The sequence below is a fragment of the Oryx dammah genome, unplaced genomic scaffold, assembly GCF_014754425.2.
Source record: "Oryx dammah isolate SB20612 unplaced genomic scaffold, SCBI_Odam_1.1 HiC_scaffold_21, whole genome shotgun sequence".
Classification (NCBI taxonomy): Eukaryota; Metazoa; Chordata; class Mammalia; order Artiodactyla; family Bovidae; genus Oryx; species Oryx dammah.
This window is the reverse complement of record NW_024070205.1, coordinates 59,080,844-59,102,950: the sequence shown is the minus strand read 5'-3', so window position 1 is coordinate 59,102,950 and position 22,107 is coordinate 59,080,844. Positions and strand designations below refer to the sequence as shown.

General features: G+C 40.0%; 1 protein-coding gene across 1 annotated transcript in view; it reads left to right on the top strand.

Annotated features, from left to right (window-relative positions):
- SPATA17 (spermatogenesis associated 17) overlaps window positions 1–18,294 on the top strand; it is a 246,627-nt gene extending 228,333 nt beyond the window's left edge. Inside the window, exons 10-11 of the mRNA XM_040263268.1 lie at window positions 2,618–2,700; window positions 17,548–18,294. Coding sequence (XP_040119202.1) covers window positions 2,618–2,698 — 81 coding nt within the window. The 3' untranslated portion in view covers window positions 2,699–2,700; window positions 17,548–18,294. The remainder of the gene's footprint in view (window positions 1–2,617; window positions 2,701–17,547) is intronic.
- The last annotated feature ends 3,813 nt before the right edge of the window (window positions 18,295–22,107 follow it).

Sequence of the window (22,107 nt, the reverse complement as noted above, 5' to 3'; positions counted from 1 at the left end):
ATTTATTTTCTGTGTGTTTATAATGCAGGAACCCTCTAAAGAGGTCGACCCTGGGCAGAGGTCCTTCCTTCTGAGATTTTCTTGAATAAAATTATCCCAAATCATTTCCATTGAGGATAAACATCCTTTGCAAAGGAGAAACATAGCTTTTATATGGTCTGACCACTTACTTACAAAATCCACTGTCGATTTAGTGTTTTACCTCTCTAATGATTGCCAGTTTAACATACCTGAAAAGCATTCGTTTCTGTTCTCAGTCAAACGCTGCTTCTTTGGTTACTCAACAAAAAATGATTTGTCCTCTCTTCCTTCTGCACTTCAGCATTTGTGTGAATCAGTTCTGTGATACTTACCGCAAGTGTCCCTCTGTTTTAAGTATTTGGATGTAACACCCTTCCCTTTTCATTCATTCAGTCAGCAAATACTCTTTTGCGCAAAACAGGGCACTTACCCGTATGAAGCTTATAATCTCATGCAGGACACAAAATAAACATACAATATTAAAGAGTAGTAATAGCTATGAAGAAAATAGAATCATTCAAAATAATAGAGAGTTTCAGGGGTATTTTTATGTGCAGGTAGTCATGAAAGGTGTCTTTGAACAAGCATGTGATGAAAGGGAGGAATGAACCATGAGGATACAGAGATAAAGCCGTTGAGGTGGAGGCATCTCTAAGTATAAAGACTGAGAAGTAACATGTTCAGTAAACGAAGGTTTTGCTAGAGACAGTTCATTGAGGGGAAATGCAGAAGAAAAATTGTGTCACCAGAGGAGCTAAATCCACCATTGTCAAGGTCAAGGTAAAACATGTAGCCTGTGAGCTCTATGCAGACAAGGGTCCACGCCATTGTGTTGCTCAGAACTTCTCCAGGTTGTCATCGACAACTCTTAAAAACTATGTATTTGACTCACAGGCTTAGAGAATGAACTTATGGTTACCATAAGGGATAGTTAGGAAGTTTGGTATGGATATGTACATACTGCCATATTAAAATGGATAATGGACAAGGTCCTACTGTACAGGGGACTCTGCTCAGTGTTATGTGGCAGCCTGAATGGGAGGGAAATTTGGTGGAGAATGGATACACGTATATATATGGCTGAGTCACTTTGCTGTGCTTGTGAAAATATCACAACGTTGTTATTTGGCTGTTGTTGTTTAGTCACTAAATCATGTCCAGCTCTTTGTGACCCGATGGACTGCAGCATGCCAGGCTTCCCTGTCCTTCACTATCTCCCAGAGTATACTCAAACTTATGTCCATTGAGTCTGTAATGCTGTCCAACCGTCTCGTCCTCTGTCACTCCCTTCTCCTCCTGCCCTCAATCTTTCCCAGCATTAGGATCTTTTCTAGTAAGTCAGCTCTTTGCATCAGCTAGCCAAAGTTTTGGAGCTTCAGCTTCAGCATCAGTCCTTCCAATGAATATTCAGGGTTGATTTCCTTTAGGATTGACTGGTTTAATCTCCTTGCTGTCCACGGGACTCTCAAGAGTCTTCTGTAGCACCACAATTAGAAAGCATCAATTCTTCAGTCTTCAGTCTTCTTTATGGTCCAGCTCTCACATCCATGGGCTTCCCTGGCGGCTCAGACAGTAAAGAATCTGCCTGCAATGCAGAAGGCTGGGTTTGATCCTTGGGTTGGAAAGATCCTCTGGAGTAGGGAATGGCTACCCACTCCAGTATTCTTGCCTGGAGAATTCCATGGACAGAGAAGCCTGGAAGGCTACAGCCCATGGGGTCACAGAGTCAGACACAACTGAGAGACTGACATTTTCACTTTTTTTCCTCACATCTGTACAAGACTACTATTGGCAAAGTGATACCTCTGCTTTTTAATGCACTCTCTAGGCTTGTCATAGCTTTCCTTCCAAGGAGCTAGCATCTTTTAATTTCATGGCTGCAGTCACCATCTACAGTGATTTTGGAGCCCAAGAAAATAAAATCTGTCCCTGTTCCCACTTTTTCTCCTTCTGTTTACCATGAGATGATGGCACTGGATGCCATGATCTTAGTTTTATGACTGTTGAGTTTTAAGCCAGCTTTTTCACTCTCCTCTTTCACCTTCATCAAGAGACCCTTTAGTTCCTCTTTGCTTCTGACCATTGTAATGGTATCATCTGCATATCTGAGGTTGTTGATATTTCTCCTGGCAATCTTGATTCCAGCTTGTGATACTTCCAGCCCGGCATTTCATCTGATGTACCCTGCATATAAGTTAAATAGGGTGAGAGTATACTGCCTTGTCATACTTCTTTCCCAGTTTTGAACCATTCAGTTGTTCAGTGTTCAGTTCTACCTGTTGCTTCTTGACCTGCACACAGGTCTCAGGAGACAGGTAAGGTGGTCTGGTATTCCCATCTTGTTAAGAATTTTCCACAGTTTGTTGTGATCCATGCAGTCCTAAAAACTTAAAACAAAACTATATGCTTAAGAAAGCTTCAGGTATCTGGCTTTCAACTAATAAAAATTAACTGCTATTTTTTTTGAGGATGTGATGGAAGGTTTGCTGTGTAGTTAGATGATATCTATCTAGCAATTTAATATAATATAAATTATAACAAGATACTGTAAATCAGTTAAGACCTATTTGGTAATTGTTGATTTTTTTCCTCCTAGGATTTCCAAACTGTATTGCCATCATTTGATCTCTTCTCAAAGTATGGAAAAATGTATTCAAAAGCTGGACAAATTGTATAAAGGTATGCATTTTTGCTAAAAGGTACTTCAAAAACTACTATAGTAAATAATATAAAAAATCAAATGAGACTGACTAAAGTATGAAGCATTTAAAACACCACACTACTATAATTTATGAAATACAGCTCCATATATTTCTTTCATGCTAGTCTAATGGTTTTCAACATTTGAAAATCATGGATTTTATATTTCAAATCTCTTCAAAATAAACTCAAAGTAGAACTAACACCTGAAGTACCTTCCTCCTTAAATTAATTAAAACAGTAGATAAATAGTTTTACATATTATAACGAGAAAGTATTGATGGTATCCACAACCTAAAATATTTCTCATTACTGTATGGTACAGTATTGTTTAAAATTCTATATTCAATATGTGTTATTTAAATTGAGAGGTACCTTTAGGGAATTTCAAGTATATAGCATCTTGGGTCTCTGATGAGCAAAGTTTGCAGACTAGAGAACAGAGATTGACACATAAAATTCAAGATCACAAAATAAACTCTCAATGAATACTGCATTTAATTACTAAGGCGTTTTAGAGTAGAGAAGTGGTTACAATCAAAGGAAGCCTGATCAGAGATATTCTGACATTTTCAGCCAAAGTTAAAGGAGATATTGGATGAAGACAGAATGGAGCACTACAGTTGAAGGCAAAGAGACAGGAATGTGGAATCAGGCTAGTTAATTCCCCAGGGTCCTCCCACACAAAGAACAGCTGGGGAAGGCTGTTGGAAAGAACACAAAATAGATACAAGCAACTATGTTCCTCAGATTTAGTTACTGTTGCCTCTCTCCCATTTATAACTGGATGCTTCAACTGGAAGTCAATAGTTAAATGCAGAGAGCAATAACCACTCTGACTCTTCCAAAGGAATACACAAGGAGAAATATGAAATATTCTGAGCTAATAGAAAAACATACATATAATGCCAAGTGGGATTACAGTTTCAAGGTTTATAAAGTATCATTACCCATTAGAGTATTTATCTGGTATTCATGTTTCACAGCATGAAGTAGCCTAAATAAAAATTTTCATATTTGTATGACTTCAGGTTTTAAATCAAAGATGTATCCTGTTCTTGTGGCAAGGTTGAAAACAACTTAAATATTCACTAGTATGTGAGTGAAGTTGCTCAGTCATGTCTGACTCTTTGTGACCCCATGGACTGTAGCCTACCAGGCTCCTCTGTCCATAGAATTCTCCAGGCCAGAATACTGGAGTGGGTAGCCTTTCCCTTCTCCAGGGGATCTTCCCAACCCAGGGACCGAACCCAGGTCTCCTGCATTACAGGCAAATTCTTTACCATCTGAGCCACCAGGGAAGCATTTACTAGTATGTTAAGTTAAATGATAGACACATAAAATGTAATACTATGACAATGTTAAATATGTTAACATAGATCTTTCCCTATTAATTTGAAAAAATGCCTACAATATATTTTTAAGAAAAGAAAGCTGGATTCAAAGATAAGTGTGTAGTCTGATTTCATTAAATATGTATATATGTGCATGCATGTATGTGTACACACACACACATAAATAATGGGTATATATATATAACATATTTGCATGTGCTTATTTATATATTACATATGTGTGTATGCATTTGTGTAAGGCAAAACTGTTAATGGTAGTTATCTCTTGAGAGTGAGATTAGGGGTAGCTTTTAGGGGGATATTTCTTTCTGGTCTCATTTTTTGAAATTTTTATCTAGTCAGACAGGAGCAAATTGTAAAACAAAACACTCCAGAAGGAACTACTTGCTCTTCCCTACCAATTACAAAGATATCTTGACTTTATTCTACTCAATCATAATAATTTAGAGACAATAATCTTTTTTTTTCTGAAGACAAAATAATGGCTTGCTAAATTATTTATAAGACAAAGATGAGCAACAAATGTTTCACATTCCTTTTAATTAAAAAAAAGAGTGCACAATGCACAAATATGTGAGAGACATTTTTAAAAACTGTTCATTCACTCTTCTCTGGGATTTTTAACTATTTTGTAAATTGAAAATAATATCAAAATGTCATCTCCTCCTCTTAGAAAGGAAATTAATATTTAGCATTTAATTTTGGTAAGTGATGGGTAGCAGCTTTAGCCGATGCTCTTCTATTAAGATTTCATTTCACCAAATACAGCAAAGTGCTTCTGCTCTTTGTAAAGAAGGCTGAGTTGGGAATACTTGTCCCGAAGTATTGAATAAAGATGCCTTGGTAATTTTGAGAGCTATCTATTTGATTGCTTCAGCTTCAAGGTAGTTCACCACTTCTCTATAATTCACCCAACATTGTCTCATCTCATGCACCCATATTACACTTTCCCATCAGTCCGATTAGAAGTACTGTTGCCTTTATCAGATTAATCTCCCTTCCTTTTAGCATCTCTGAGTTTAGGATAAGCAGAGCCTACACCTAACCATTATGATTAATGCAGTAAGACTTCAGCCTCTGAAATTGCTCAGAGCGAGTTAGATTTTAAACACACATATATTACACGTATATTTTAAAATCTACTCCCTGATTAGGATGATTCCATTTAATTTCTTTAATTTTTCTGTGTAACCACTTACTTTTGGAAACTTTGATAGTTTCCAAAAGGCACCTTTGTCTAAGTCAGAAGGTTCTGTATCCCATCAGCTCACTCCACCGTCTTTTAAGCTCCATTCATCTTTCCAGGTGGAAGCGTCTCTTTAAGGGTTAGAATGGAGAAAAATTAGCACCATAAGATGAACTCATTGGTTAATCCAACATCAGTGTGAGTTTTCTGGCATGATGAGCTTTTCACTTTTCTCATGTCTTTTTTTTTTTTTTGTGATGGCCTTTGGCCCAGGCTATCATTCTGCTAAAAAGTGCAATTGTGAGGCCATATGAGATGATTTTAATGGAATTATTTGTTATGTGTGAAAAACAGTGTACTTGGTTCCTCTTTTCATAAGAATTTGGCGTGGGCTTGACTCATCACTAAGAAGAAGAAGTTTAGTTAGTACCTGAATTGGGAAAAGGATGAAATCCCATTTTTTTTTCCAAAGGAAATAAGGTCTCAGCAGCTGTGTAAGGAAAAAGGATGATACATGAAGGGAGAGTAAGAATCAGGTATCGATGCTACCATGTGCCTGTTGGGGTTAACTTTTTGTTTCCGCAAGAAAAGTTATTCCACCTGGTCATTCAGGTTGGCACCATGTGAACTCATAAGCCTTTTCAGTTTAGTCACAGTGGACTGGCGATAAAGAAAAAACAAAAATCAAAATATCTGTCGTGTTTTTACCCTTTGACTAAAGATGATATAACAAACCACTTACTTCTAGGAAGACATTCTGCTGTAGTTCCTTTATGACTGAGGCAGGCTGGCTGAATGCTCCCTGAGACTAATGGCACACCCCATCCATACTGTTGACCAGGACCTACAGAGGTGTAGACAGAGATCAGAGAAAAGGGTGATTCTAGCAGGGTTAGAAGCGAGTCAGACCAGTTCAGCTCAGACCCTTAACTGAGCTTACCTCTAAGTGAGGAGTATTTAAATAGAGAATTTGCGAACTCCTGTTATTTTTCTTCTTTCGATTTTGCTGTTTTGATTTTAGACAACAAGACAAAATGTAAAAATGAGATTGTGGTGTGAAGTGTGTTGAATAGAAGACCCCACTGCATGGAATCCTGGATTCTACTTTGATGGCACCTGAATAACCTTGACTCAAATCTCTCAGCCTCTGAAGTGTTTCCCATTCTCTCTCTCTCTCTCTCTCTCCTGTCTCTCTCTCTGCTCTCTCCCCTCCCCTTAAATGGAACCATCTCTGAAAACTCTCCAAGTCTAAAAGGAAAATACAAATGAGGATCCTACAGAAAATACACTTAAACCATAATTATTATGATTCAATAAATGTAATATTTTACAGCTGACTACTCATGAATTCACTCCAGCGAGGAAAAAAAAATACATATATATATAGTAGTGGGTCTTTTACCTCTGAGAATGTCTGTCACAACCATAACCCCTGGTGACCAAAAGTACCATAAATGATTCCACTGAAATGGCCTGACTCCATTACCCTAGTCACAAGTGGTGAGCCAGTGTTTGGGAGCCCAAGAAAAAGGGCAGCTAGCATGAAGAGTGAGTGATAAATGGTTTGAAGAATGAGTGGTTTAAAGTAGTTTGGTATGAAGGCTGTGCTCTGAGGGAAACAGCGATTTGTCAGACCAGTTAGAACCCTCCTGGGACGTTGAACTTGAGACACATAGACATAGACCAGTGAGCATGGAGCAGATATGTAGACACCCTCAGATACAAAAGACATTTGCAGCTCTTTGCTGAACAGAGAGCATCTGCTTGTGAGCGTCTATCCAGCTCATTGTCTTCACTTAGTAAGTGAGTTCTGACTGAAAAACAAGTATCTGACTTATTAGATTATGAAATTTTAGAGTATTCCTCCTAGCCCGTTGACTCTTTAATAACAATTAACAATCTGCTAGGTATTTTGTAGATCCTGGGCCAATATTTGTTAATTCTGACCTTAGCATGAACTTGTAAGAGAGTTGCTAGAATTAGAAAAGTTTGAACATTGCCTACTTCAAAGTTACATGACAAGTCTTATGATTCAGTCTGTAGCGTTGCCCTTCTCATTATGATAGTCTAAGCTAGAATTTTTTAAACTGTTTGGTTTTATGAGGTATTGTATAAGAGCTTATAATTTGTGAAGTTTTATAAGAAGAGGATTAAGAAGCAAAGACATCAGTTTGCCAACAAAGGTCCATATAGTCAAAGCTATGGTTTTTCCAGTAGTCGTGTATGGATGTGAGAGTTGGATGTAAAGAAGGCTGAATGCCAAAGAACTGATGCTTTCAAATTGTGCTGGAAAAGACTCTTGAGAGTCCCTTGGGCTGCAAGAAGAGCAAACCAGTCCATCCTAAAGGAAATCAGTCCTGAATATTCATTGGAAGGACTGATGCTGAAGCTGAAGCTCCAGTACTTTGGCCACCTGATGTGAAGAACTGACTCATTGGAAAAAACCTTGATGCTGGGAGAGATTGAAGGCAAAAGGAGAAGGAAGTGGCAGAGGATGAGATGGTTAGGTAGCATCAGTGACTCAATGGACACGCATCTGAACAAACTCTGGGAGATAATGAAGGACAGGGAAGCCTGGTGTGCTGCAGTCCATAGGGCTGCAAAGAGTCAGACATGACTTAGCAACCAAACAACAGCAACATCTGCAAAAAGATTCATTTTAAATAAAAAGCATTGTCAACCCTTTTCTTTTAAAAGACAGTTACCATTCATTTAGAGCCACATTTGGTCAATATGTTAGGAATTATAATTAGTGCAGGTTTGTAGAAAACTCAAATAAGTAATAATAACAAACTTTAAAAAATAAGACATTTATTGCAAGGAGGGGATAGGAGGATAGAAGTAGGATAGAAAAATATGTTATTGGGTGTTATGAATTATTTTATGCTGTGAAGTGTAAGAAGTCGAGTCGAAGTAGCTTGATTCAGAACAGATCAGAGTCCTCTGAAACTTCAGGCATTGAGTCTGTGCGTGCATGTATGCTAAGTTGCCTCATCGTGTCTGACTCTTCGCGGCCCCATTGACTGTAGCCTGTCAGGCTCCTCTGTCCATGGGATTCTCCAGGCAAGAATACTGGAGAGGGTTGCCATGCCCTCCTCCAGGGGAGCTTCCCAACCCAGGGTCACGTCTCTAATGTCCCCTGCCCTGGCAGGGGGGGTCTTTACCACTAGCACCACCTGGGAAGCCTGCATTGAATTTGTATCAGATGACAAATGGATGATTCAGCTATCAAATTTCATTTACTCTAGAAGCGACTGATGGAAGAAAAAAACAGGATGTTATTGGTAAGTGGGGAGTATATAACTTGGCCTCTTGTTGTGATGGTTTCTAACTTTACTAAGCCTAGTTTCACTCTACCCTGATTATTTTTTTTTCTTTTTTATAGGATTTATTACTTTATTGTAATGGAATCAATAATTCCTGTTCTTTTCTAATAATCTTAGGAGACTGGAATCTTATTATAATTGTGCTACTTGTACTCACAATATTCAGGAAATCCATTCTTTTAAAATAACTTTCAGCATTAGATTATGAGCTATTGCATAGCCTTAGTGCTCCAAAGTTACCTTGTCCTGGAAATTCAAAAGCAAAATTGTGGGTAATAGAAAATTGTGAATTGCCTGCTCCAGTCTGCAAGTTTCTCATGTAGTGATCTACCTTCCTCCCTATCCTTCTCTCTCTCTCTCTCTCTCTCTCTCTCTCTCTCTCGTGTTATAACACTACACCCAAGAAAAAGAATTCCTGCAAAGTATTTCATGATTCACAATGCCAATTTTATCTGTCTCACTGATACCGAAACTCTTGAATGATTCAAGTGTTCTGTAGCCAATCTATGTAAAATATTCATTTTTCATCATCCCACACCCCTGCCTACTCCATACATACATTTCTGATAACTATAGAGGTATCCACATGAACGAAATATGACTTCACATTGAAGAGAAAAAAGAATGAGATATGGATCTTATTAGAGAATATAACTGGGGGAAGCAGTCTGTTTCTTCTGAAAAACTACTTAACTATCAATTCATCAACTTATATATACTTTCTTTCCTACATTCCCTATATGAGCTACTCAAGGAAATTAGCAAGACCTAGTGTTTGATTAAAACTGGTGATAACTTCATCACCCATCTTACTCACCAAAATTAACTTTGTGTGAATATTGACCATTAACACATCAATAGCACTGTGGATGTTCAAAGGCTACCTTGAGAGCATTCAGAATGGGATGAAGTTCTATCCAAGTGTTAGAGCAGACAAAATATACATCATCATCTGTATTAGTTTGCTCAGGTAGCCATAACAGAATAGCAGAGACTGCGTGGCTTCAACAACAGAAATTTAACTTCTCACAGTACTGGAGGCAGGAAGTTCAAGATAAAAGTGTCAGCATGGTTTATTTCTGGTAGGCATCTCTTCCTGGCTTGCAGACTGCTCTCTTGCTGTATCCTTGCATGGCCCTTCCTGGCTGCACATGCACACACCAAATCTCTTCCTCTTCTAATAAGAACACCAGTTCTTATTGGTTTAGGGCTGCATCTTTAAGACCTCACTTAAACTTAATTACCTGCTTGAAGTTTCTTTCTTTAAATGCATTCACATTAAGGATAGGGCTTCAACATATGAATTGGAGGGGATAGAAGTCACATTCAGTCTGTAACATCATCCCAAAGATGGAAACCTGTCTTCAACTTTACCACACAGTAGATTAAGGCAATTGGCACTTCCATTAACCATTGTCCAGAAGCCAAAGTAAATCTTTTTTTAAAGAGCATCTTGAGTCACTACATGTTTCATAAGCACTGAATATATGCAATGAAAAACAAACGAGCAAGATAAAACCTAGGAGGGGGAAAAGCCTTAATGAAATGGAGGGTAAAGATAAAGAGCCCAAAATTCTGGTCGTAAAAATGCTAACCAATCTCAGGGAAAGAGTGAATGAACTTGGAGGGAACTTCAACAAAGGGATAGAAAGGATAATAAATATCAAATGAAAGTCACAAAACTAAATATAATAGCTGAATTGAAAAATGCTAGAGGAATTCAACGGAGAAGGCAATGGCACCCCACTCCAGTACTCTTGCCTGGAAAATCCCATGGACGGAGGAGCCTGGTGGGCTGCAGTCCATGGGGTCGCTAAGAGTCGGACATGACTGAGCGACTTCACTCTCACTTTTCACTTTCATGCATTGGAGAAAGAAATGGCAACCCACTCCAGTGTTCTTGCCTGGAGAATCCCAGGGACGGGGGAGCCTGGTGGGCTGCTGTCTATGGGTCGCACAGAGTCGGACACGACTGAAGCGACTTAGCAGCAGCAGCAGAGGAATTCAACAGCAGCCCAGAGGAAGCAGAAAAAGAATGAGTGACTTGGAAGTCAGTGCAATGGAACTAAACAAACAGACAAAGTAGAAAAAAGAGAAAAATAATTTTTAAAGTGAAGATAACCCAAGGGACAACATGAAGTGGAACAACTTTCACATTATAGGGGTCTCAGAAGGAGAAGAGAGACAGACAGAGGCAGAAAACTTATTTGAGTGAATAATGGCTGAAAACTCCCATGACCTTTCTGGAAGAAGATCCAGGAAGCCCAGGGAGTTCAAATAAGATGAGCCCAAAGAGATCCACAGCAAGACACATCTATAATCAGACGTTAAAAACAGAGAATCTTTAAAGCATCAAGAGAAAAATAACTTGTTCCGTACAAGGGAACCCCTATAAGAGTGGAAGGGGGTGGGAGGCAGACAAACCAAAACCCTGGAGAGTACCATTCTCTCTGAAGATGGCAGCTACTCCCCTGCCCCACCTGTGAGAAGGCAGACCCAATACAAGAGGAGCTGGACATATTTCCAGTAAAATTCTCTACTTTAGGTGTTGACAAAGATTTCAGTTGTCAAAACACTGTGAAAATTGTACAAAGTGCAACCAGACCCAGGTTCTTCCCTTTGTTGGCAGTTTGGGCAACTCTAATGGCTGTTGCCGGAGAAGGCAATGGCACCCCACTCCAGTATTCTTGCCTAGAAAATCCCATGGACGGAGGAGCCTGGTAGGCTGCAGTCCATGGGGTCGCTAAGAGTCGGACACGACTGGGCAACTTCACTTTCTCTCTTCACTTTCATGCATTGGAGAAGGAAATGGCAATCCACTCCAGCATTCTTGCCTGGAGAATCCCAGGGACGGGGGAGCCTGGTGGGCTGCTGTCTATGGGGTCGCCCAGAGTCGGACGCTACTGAAGCGACTCAGCAGCAGCAGCAATGGCTGTTGCCGGTTGGCTCTGTCACTGGGCTCTGCATGATCTTGGCATCATTTCCTAACCTCTCTAGACCTCAGTTTTCTCATCTATAAGAACTAGAAGAATAATACTTTCTTCTCGGGGTTATTAAGAGGACTGATTAAGTGTTAAAATCGCTTAAGACTATGCCTCTAATTCAGCAAGTGTCTCAATAAATGATCGTTGTTATTATTATTTTTATTGCCAGACTACTCCCTGAGGATAACTGAAAAGAAAAAAGGGTGACATCTTGAAACAAGGACACACAGCTACTGCTTTCCGTGCCCATATTTTCCTGTCATCCCTATCTTTCTCCTCTCCCTCTAACTGACTTCCCATCTTAAATCTTCTCCTGCTATCACCCTGCGAAAGGCTCAGAAGTCACCACCAGTAGCTTAGAATGAAAATGGGAGTAGGGCAGCTGGAAGATCTATTTCTATTTCTGTTACACAACTTTGAGTCTCCAATCTTTTTTTTTTTTTTTCCTCATAGAAACAACTATGAAACTTGGTCCTTTGTTTCTAAAATTTTGTTCCCGTTTTGGAGAAATTGGGATGTGTGTTGGATTGGATTTTTTGGACTAGCCCTGGACACCTAACCACAATAAAGAATGTAGAGTTATTTTCAGAGGTAGGCGCATTCACAAGTTCAAAGAAAAATTGCTACATACCTGTCTTTTGACATGGGACTTCTTGTGCCCCATTATTAAGACTTAAATTTCATACATGTACAAAATGTTCAGGGTAATCTTGTAAAGTGAAAACCCATATGTAACTGTATTTTCACTTTAGCTTTCATTACTCAAGCTACAGACACACATAAGAAATAGAGCATTTTACATTCAAAAATATTCAACTGCAAAAATAAGAAAAATAAGAGACAAGGCTTGACAGAGAAATGTAAACCTTAAGGGTAAATGAGAAAGTAAACAACAATCACCTATATAATCAAAAATTTATTTTACTAAATTTCAACCAGCTACAGTTGATTTCAGGTATTCAAGATATGTTTTGATGTACTTATGTATCTGGCTATTTGACTCAGTATTTACATTGAAAATCAGTGATGTTCAATAAGCATCATTTGCATGGCGTAGTTAAATGTTCAAATTTTTCTAATTAATATTTCCAAAGCCATAAGGGTAGGATTTGTTATCCCCATATTCAGATGAAATTAAGCCAGAACAGGTAACTAAACAAATGTCATATGGAAAATAGCAAAATTGGGATTGGACTCAGGCCTAGTACAAGTCATCAGCTCAGGCTCTTAGCTGTTATTTTGGAATGGCACCCCTGGTGGTGGTTGCTAACAGTCCTCCAGAGACCATGCCTTTGTTTCTTTCGCAGGAAACAGCATCCTGGAACTGAGAGCATTTATCAATCTTCTCTTTCCTTTTAGTGAACAGTTCCACTCTTTGGTGCAGATCAAGGTGGTGATGGTGATCTCTTTTGCTGTACATTTTAAGGTTCAGCAAAACCAGCCTGGCATATTTCCTTGTGCCGCTGTTATGAAGGAAGAAAGTGTTGTGTTTTTGTTTTGTTTTTTCATTGCAGCGAGTGACTTCATTTTATAAGGCAGGGCAAAAGCAAGACAGCAAGAAAAGGAACATGAAATCTCATTTTGGGAATAAAGAAAACAATCATTTCAAACAGTCCATAATTATGTGTAAGTACATGTGTGTAGAATAAAAATGTAGAATGCAATTAAAACACTTGAAGTATCTCGACAAAAATTACACATGGGAATTCTACGGTCCCACATCTCTCCTGCCATTCTCTCTCAAGTCACTGGCTTATTATACCAGAATATCCTCCCTTTAAAGAAAAATAAGCAGAAATAAAGAGACCAACTCAGCACCAAGAAGAGGAAAAAAAGTGAGAATAACATATTGGGAACAGAAACTGCAGTCTAACTAGTGCCTTCCCACCTTCATTACCATCCTTCCAAATAAATCTCCCTGCTCCTCTTGAGCTGGCAAATAAAAAAATCAACCCACAAGATATATGTGTGTGCTTCTCCTGATGAGCATCACCATCCATCTACAGTACGTCCCACATGCCAGTTTGAAGATGGGCTAGAGGGAGAATTAAAGACTTCAGAAAGTCCACAGCATAATCAAGAAGGCTTTTTTCTTCTGACTACACAGCTTTCATCTCTGTCTTGTGTGATTTTCTCCCCATCTCCTTCACTCTGTGGCAAAGACCCTGATTGCTGATGGGACATTAACTGATCATATAGTTAACCTTCCAGGGCAACCAATTGGTTTCAAATCTACGCTACCAAGGCCTTTGATAAGTTACATGTTGGCAAGGACTGTTAATTCAGGTATATCCACATTTACACATTAGAATCTTTTTTAAAAGATTTTTTTTTAATGTGGACCATTTTAAAAGTCTTTATTGAATTTGTTACAATATTGCTTTTGTTTTATATTCTGTTTTCTTGTTGTTGTTGTTGTTGTTTTTGGCTTTGAGGCATGTGGCGTCTTAGCTCCTTGACCAGAGATTGAATCCACAACCCCTGTATTGGAAGGTGAAGTCTTAACCACTGGACCATGAGGGAAGTACCAGGATCTTGAATTCTGAGATTTTAAAAGATGTCCAGTTTCAATGTTTTTTTTTTTTTTAATTAAAAAAAAATCTTTTAAAATACTATGACAGAGTGTAGACATTGCCTCAAATTGGAATGAAATTTCAGTGGAAGAACTAAACATATTTACCTGAAATTGTTAGATGTTTTTTATTTTTAGCTCAGTACAAGTAACCCTGCTCTTGAAGGTGATTTTTTTTTTATTGCTTGAGGTTTGATGGCCTGTGGTAAATTTCCTAAAAATTATTGATTCTAACTTCTCATACCTGCTGGGATTGTTTTTAAGATACACATATCCCTGCTTGAGTATTCCAAAGTCTTGACAATAACTCTGCCTCTCAAGAGAGTATGTTTCATTCTAGGCTTTTTAAATTATGTAAGATTTCTTTGTTAGCTGAAGTCTAAGACTTCATGTATCGGTACTAATTCAGTGCTTCAGAATGAATTGAGTTTCTTGTTTGTATGCTGTCCTTCAGGTGTTTGGAAAAGATACCATGACTCACCTGAGATTTCTTTTCTCCTTAAATATCCATAGGTTCCAGAACTTCATCCTCAGTTTGTCTCTACTATTTCCTCTCCATGGCAGACATTGCTAAGCACACTCTTCATTTCCACTGACCAGAGCTCAGAATCCTCCTCCACAGGGTTCCCCACACAGCCACTGTTCCATTTGAATTGGAATGTGCTGTGTGCTGTGCTAAGTCACTTCAGCTGTGCACAACTCTTTGCGACCCCATGGACTGAGGAGATTCCAGGCTCCTCTGTCCATGGGGTTATCCCAGCGAGAATACTGGAGTGGGTTGCCATTTCCTCCTCCAGGGGATCTTCCTGACCCAGGGATTGAACCCGTGTCTCCTGCATTGGCAGGCAGAATCTTTACCACTGAATAACCTGGGAAGCCTTTGGAATGTGAATTGAACCATGAATTTAACCCTATTTGTTATTGTTGGGATTTTGGTTTCAATATGATAAAATTCAGTGAAGACGAAGTTGGAGAGTGGGTTAAAGCTCTTTATTAATTTGAACACGCTCTACTTTGGGTACTGGTCCAAGGTTGATGTCAGTGTTTCCTTCGAATTAAATTAAGGAATTATATAGGATGTCAACCATGCCCTTGATGATGCAGATTCCATTAAAAATAACTGTTTCTGAGCAGATCATTGGAAGCAAAATATCCACATTTGGCAAGAATCTCGGTGCTAGATTATTAAGAGAAGAAGGCAGTAAAAGTGAATGACTGAGTGGTATCTGTAAACATTATGTCAGAGCTTTTGTTTGGCTTAGTTTAAGAAAGGATTAATTAGTTTCTATTCATTTTTACTCAAGTCCGTATATTTCACAGCTTGTGTCAAACACCCACAATCCAGAATATCCTCCCTTGACAGCTATATATGCTTTCTGTTCACAGCAGGTTTCAATTAGGAGAGCTATTTCTTTATGAAATACTGAAAGAAGGTTTTTAGAAGAAGATATTGCTTAGAAGCTTAATCTCCTTTCACACTCACCGTCACCTTCTGCCAAGAGAACTGGAGAATGTTCTCTCTTTGTTGCATGAGATCACGCTCATCTACTGCCAAACTTCAGAGAGGCCACCCAGAGTACATATTTCTCCATCTGTCAGCACCAGGAAGCCTTTGCAATTTATGGATGGATAATTATGAATACAAGTTTGTGGCTCTTTCTTTGGGTGCAAGTTTTTGGGAAGAAGTTAGGGTGTGAAAATACAGGGCCTATCTGTGATATATCAGTGTTAAACTTGTTAGGTTTTATTTTATTTTTTTAAATAGTCAAGTTGCCTTCAAACAATAACAAAGTGCTCAATTTCTCCCCACTTGGTCTATATATTCCATATATGCTTTGCTGGTGGCACAGACCAAATAAACATCAAGTATCTCTGCTTATGGCTAGAAATCACTATAACAAGAGTTTGTTTACTTAGAACGATGGCCGAAATGCCTTTGCTTAATAAGAATGGAAGAACTATTACCTAAGCAAATCTTCCAGTGGGGGAAGGGGGGGAGAACTCCAGTTGGCTTGAAAGAAGGCCTTGGTGGCAAAATGGGTAAGAATTCTTGATAAAGAGTCCTGTTGACTCAAAGTGTGTTGGTACCATGTAAATCTTGCTAAAGGGCCTGGTTTAGAAGGGAAGATGATTAAGTCTGTCATAAATTTACTTTGAAGTGAGTATATGATATTTCAGTGAAAATGTCTTATAGAATGTGAAGTTATGAAGTGGTGGTTCTGGTGAAAAGTCAGGACCAAAAATATAGATTTAGGCATCAATCAGGATATAGATTAAGTCTGAATTGGTGACAGGGAGTTAGTTCACCAAAGTAGTTAAAAAGGAAGCCTAGGAATAGAGGATAGAAGAGAATGTAAAGGGAAAAAAAGTGGAATAATGTAGACTGTCACAGAGGCCTGAGGAAAAGAGAGTTCAAAGAGGCCTTTATCATCACCTTCAAACACTATCCATGAAGATGATGTCAGATGGTTAGAGAGAAAAAGCTTATTTGAATTGATTTTATTTATCACTGATGCTTTCAATTGCTTCCAGTTTCATCCAGTAACCAAACCATTCTCAGTGATTTTTGTAATGTGCTTCTGTTCATGGCTGTAATTCAGCTGTGCTGTGCTGTGCTTAGTTGCTCAGTAGTGTCTGACTCTGTGATTCCATGGACTTCAGCCCGCCAGGCTCCTCTGTCCATGGGGATTCTCCAGGCAAGAATACTGGAGTGGGTTGCCATGCCCTCCTTCGGGAGATCTTCCCAACCCAGTGACTGAACCCAGGTCTCCTGCATTGCAGGCAGATTCTTTACTAGTTGAGCTACCAGGGAAGTCCATAATTCAGCTAGGTCGTCATAACTAGGACATGAACTTAGAAGTCCTCTTGACTAAATGTGATGGTTGCATCATCTCTATTTCATGGCATCTCTGAGCTCCTTAGCTAAGGATAAGAATGGAGTTCTGGTTATGAAATGAAATCCCTTTCTGTGTAACACTACTTGATTGTAAAAAGTGAGGTTTAGGACTTTGGGATTATTAACGGAGCACCACGATAGATGGAGCTAACTAGCTAAATGTTTGATTCAAGTTGCATTGTATGCGCCTGATTGATTCAATGCTAATGGATCAACAGGTTATTACTTTAAAGAAATATATATATATATATGTGTGTGTGTGTATATATATATATGTATGTATGTATGTATATAGTTCCTTTTAACAACTGGTTGTTAGCAAAGAGGAAGACAGAAAAGACAGATATTAATATATGGAATGTGATTTCTTCCAAGTGACTCGCTGAATAATGTAAACCTTTTGCTCATTGGTTGTGATGTTGATCCATCTTGTGAAAATTGTGCTCCTGATAACACAGAAGTCCCAACAAACTCTTCACTTTTCTGTTTTCCATCTTGGCTCTTCAGTCTTGCAATTGAGTTCCTGTTCATCATGCCAGAGATCAACTAAATTCTCAGAAACAGATGGTGTTCCCTTTACTACCAACTCATCCCTCTATAGTTCTACAGTTGGCAAGGCCAGATGGAGTCACATCCTGAAATTAAACTTCTCACCAAATTCTTATAAAGTAAGCAGACGTGTTATTAATATGGACTTCTGGACGTGGAACAATACACAGAGATGATTGATTAGAAACGCTAATTAAAGCCAACAGTGTGGAAGGACTGAAGCAGTGAGTTCATTCTGAAAATAAGGAGCAGATTTATATCCCGTATTCTTTGAGTCGCAAAACTGAATCAGGAATATATTCTCAAGTGGTTGGCCAAATGACCATTGCTTGCTTGTGGTTTTGCATGTATTCTCAGACATCTAAAACTGCCAGCAGATAAATCCAGCAGAACTCATATATGATATATTAAGTCTCAGGAATATTTTTTTACTTGGGTACAGAAAAATTGGAGCAGACACAAACTTCTCTTAAGTCCACTGGTGTTTCATTATCCAAAATTCACTTTAAAACGCAAATCTAATGATATACTTGGTGTGACAAGGAGCTTAGAGAGGTGTTTCACTACAAGAATTAGCAAAAAAATATATGTTGTCCCCATGGTACAAACTGTAAAACCAACCCAGAGCAGAATGGAAATATCCAAAGCCACAGGCTGGTTTCATTCGAGTCATTGCAAGTCAAGTCATTCTTTAAATACCATTTTTAGTAACTCAAGCTCAGTTATGTTTTTTTGTTTTTTTGTTTTTTGTTTTACATCCTCTTAAGAGAACATTTGAAAACAGTGGACCATGACAGGGTTCCATTATGTAAATATATAAAATATTTAAAAATATATCTATTTTTAAAAAACAAATGAATCACGAATGAATGCATACAAGAATGAATGAATGGGAAGATGACTTCAAAGGCATGAAGTTTACAAACATACCACTGTTATTCCATGTTTTTGTTCGTTCTGCTAAGTTGTTTCTGACTCTTTGGGACCCCATGGACTGCCAAGCTCCTCTGTCCATGGGATTCTATAGGCAAGAATGGTGGCGTGGGTTGCCATTCCCTTCTCCGGGGGCTCTTCCCAAGCCAAGGACTGAACCTGCATGTCCTGTGTCTCCTGCATTAGTAGGCAGATTCTTTACCACTGAGCCTCCTGAGAAGCCCATGGAGTATTATCATGCAGCCAAATAATAAAGCATGCAGACATGCTGTCAGCCTAAGCTAGCGTCAGGGCAGGTCACTGAAAGAGAGAAAACTGGCTATCACCCTGGGATCTCTGACAATAAACATATTTACTTCAAAATCATTCACAGTAGTAAATTATGGAATGTATCCTAAACCTGGCATTCATTTTTCCTCATTAAATAAGTCTTCCAAAAAGGCTTTAGATCATTTAAAGCATCTGATCAAACAGGCTGTCTATTCACATAGCAGTTTATAAGTAAACAATATTTAAACCCATTTAAGGAGATTTCCAAATAACCCAAGGTCTAGAAGAGGTCGTCTGTTTCTGCCTCTGTGGGATGTAACTACAAGTCTCTAAGGCATGAGGTCTTGTAAACTCACCAATATTTAGGATGCTTTGGGGGACGTGACCACATCATTCCTGCTGTTTCTTCTTCTTCAAACCTTTATTACAGTTGTCAAGGAAATCTGAAGATTTTTCAAATGTCTAATCTCCCTGTCATGTTTTGAGAGGTTGAATTTAGACACCTTTTTTTCACCCTGTCTTTGCTCAAAAAGGCCCAGGATGACAGCCCCGCAGAGGCAGAAGATGGAAAAGGGCATTGAAAGTTCTTTTAGACTTTGGTAAGCTGAGGGTGATTAAAAGGAGAAAGGAGATTGAATGAGATCACTTTCCCAAAGCTTTACATGCTCTCTGATATAATGCTCCCAAAAGAGGCTTGTACAGTGAAGTCATTTTGGCTTTGGTGCTGTGCTTAGTGAAAGCCATGGATTTGAAGGAGCTTTCTGAATAGAGCTCTGTGGTAATACATCAATAAATCTGACCTATCATTGAGAGGAGCATTTTTATAGCAAGCTTGGCAAGGGAAGCAAAATTTACAGATTACATGGCTACTTTATTTCATAGGAAAAAATAAAAACAATTATGCAATCCCTAATCCCTCTGATATAAGTTACTTTGCAATAACTCCTAGACACCAGAAGGTATTAGTCAGGATCTAATCAGGATACAAAACCATGTAGCAGTTGGAACGTGAGTTTCACATAGAAAAATAGTAACCCTAATGTAAGACTGAAGTGCCAAGGGTGGGCTAGTCAGCAGTATTTGCATGTGTGTGCCTGCTCAGTCGCTCAGTTATGTCTGACTCTTTGCAACCCCATGGACTGTAGCCCACCAGATTCCACTGTCCGTGGGGTTCTCTAGGCAAGAATACTGGAGTGAGTTGCCATTTCCTCCTCCAAGGGGTCTTCCTGAGCCAGGGATCAAACCCGTGTCTCCCGCAGCTCCTGCATTGGAAGGCAGATTCTTTACCACTGAGCCTCCTGGCAAGCCCAGTAAGAAGTACAAAGAGCTCTAAAGAATATAGGAAATAACAGACAAAAAAGCAGCCACTAGCCCCATGGTTAATACACTAAATCTAAGGAAGAGAATGGAGAAGGCAATGGCACCACACTCCAGTACTCTTGCCTGGAAAAATCACATGGATGGAGGAGCCTGGTAGGCTGCAGTCCATGGGATCGCAAAGAGTCGGACACGACTGAGCGACTTCACTTTCACTTTTCACTTTCATGCATTGGAGAAGGAAATGGCAACCCACTCCAGTGTTCTTGCCTGGAGAATCCCAGGGACGGGGAGCCTGATGGGCTGCCATCTATGGGGTCACACAGAGTTGGACACGACTGAAGCAACTTAGCAGCAGCAGCAGCAAGGAAGAGAAACTGCCTGCTGGGGCTTTTGGAGGACTTGACTCTGGCTCAGCATTCGAAACCAGCAGAAAGTTGCTGTGAGTCTACCCTTCAGGGTGCTGGGGAAAGCTCTTCACAGGAGGTGGCTCTCTGGAGCTGCTCTGACTGCAAAACTGCTGTGGGGTGTGAGGGTTCCGGGCGGTGCTGCTGGCTGCCACACTCTGCAAGGGCCAGACACTAGAAAGATTGTGGTGCAAAAGCTGGGTGCTCAGAAAGCTGCCCATACTGTTGAGGCCAAACTGCCCATCCTTCAGGAATCAGATGCTGAAGATGCCACCTATCCCATAGGGGGCTTTCCAGGCAGCTCAAACAGTAAAGAATCTTCTGCAATCTAGGAGACCCACTGGGTCAGGGATCTGGGTCAGGGATCTGGGTCAGGAAGAGTCCTCTGGAGAAGGGAGTGGCTACCCACTCCAGTATTCTTGCCTGGAGAATCCCATGGACAGAGGGGCCTGGCAGGCTACATGCCATGGAGTCACAAGGAGTCAAACATGACTGAGAAACTATCATTTCACTTCATACCACAGGGGGCTTCCCAGGTGGGGCTAGTCGTAAAGAATCTGCCTGCCAATCCAGGAGACACAAAAGATGTGGGCTTGATCCCTGGGTCTGGAAGGTTCCCTGGAGAAGGGAGTGGCTACCCACTCCAGTATTCTTGCCTGGAAAATTCCATGGACAGAAGAGCCTGGTGGTCTACAGTCCCTGGGGTTGCAAAGAGTCAGACATGACGGAGCAGAGCACACGCCAACATATACTATAGGAGTCTGGCACTGAAGCGGTAGCGTGTGCTGTGGAAGCCCGAGGCTGGAGGGTCACAGGAACCAGTGCTGGAGAAGTCACCCATGTTGGAGGAGCAGCCCCCGCTCTAGGAACCTGCCTATGAAGCCAGGAAGCAAGGCCCTTCCTCCCTATGACTGTCTGTTGCCCTCTTCTGACAACACGTAACATCCCATCAGACAGCTGACAAAGGCAGACAGCCTACAGGTTGGGCAAGGAAGTGGGAGCTGAAGTGTCACGAAATGATAACTGGCAGAATACATACTTTAATGCAGCTCCTATACTTGGGATAGTGTTCTTTCATCTGCGAAGGGTTCTTTCTGATGCTTGTACCTGAATGACTGCTCGGGAACATTACCCTCTACTAGCACCTCCAACCATTTGACAAAGTTCACATCTTTATCACCAGATAGATGATAGCTTCACCCAAATACATGTGTGTAACTTAAATACAGTATACGTATATTTATAACATGCTGGTGAATCCATCCAGCTCTTCACATTCCTGTCTCTAAATACAGACACACCCCCTGCCCTGGTGTGAAATTGTCCCTACATGATCATAGGTCAGTGTCCATATGACGCCAGGAACAAGCTTCTAGTTGTCCTTTCCCAGTGGAGTCACAAGGATAGCACTTATTTTTCCCAGTGATGATATGTGGCAGTCCACACATTGCCCATCAGGGAAGCTCACTTGAGCCTTGGTGTCCAGGGTCTTTACTGGGGGTCAGTCTCATAGATGTGGCTGACCTCCAGCCTCTCCAGTGGTCAATCAGATAACTGCAGGGCCCAAGATCTCCAACATAAATCAAAGTGT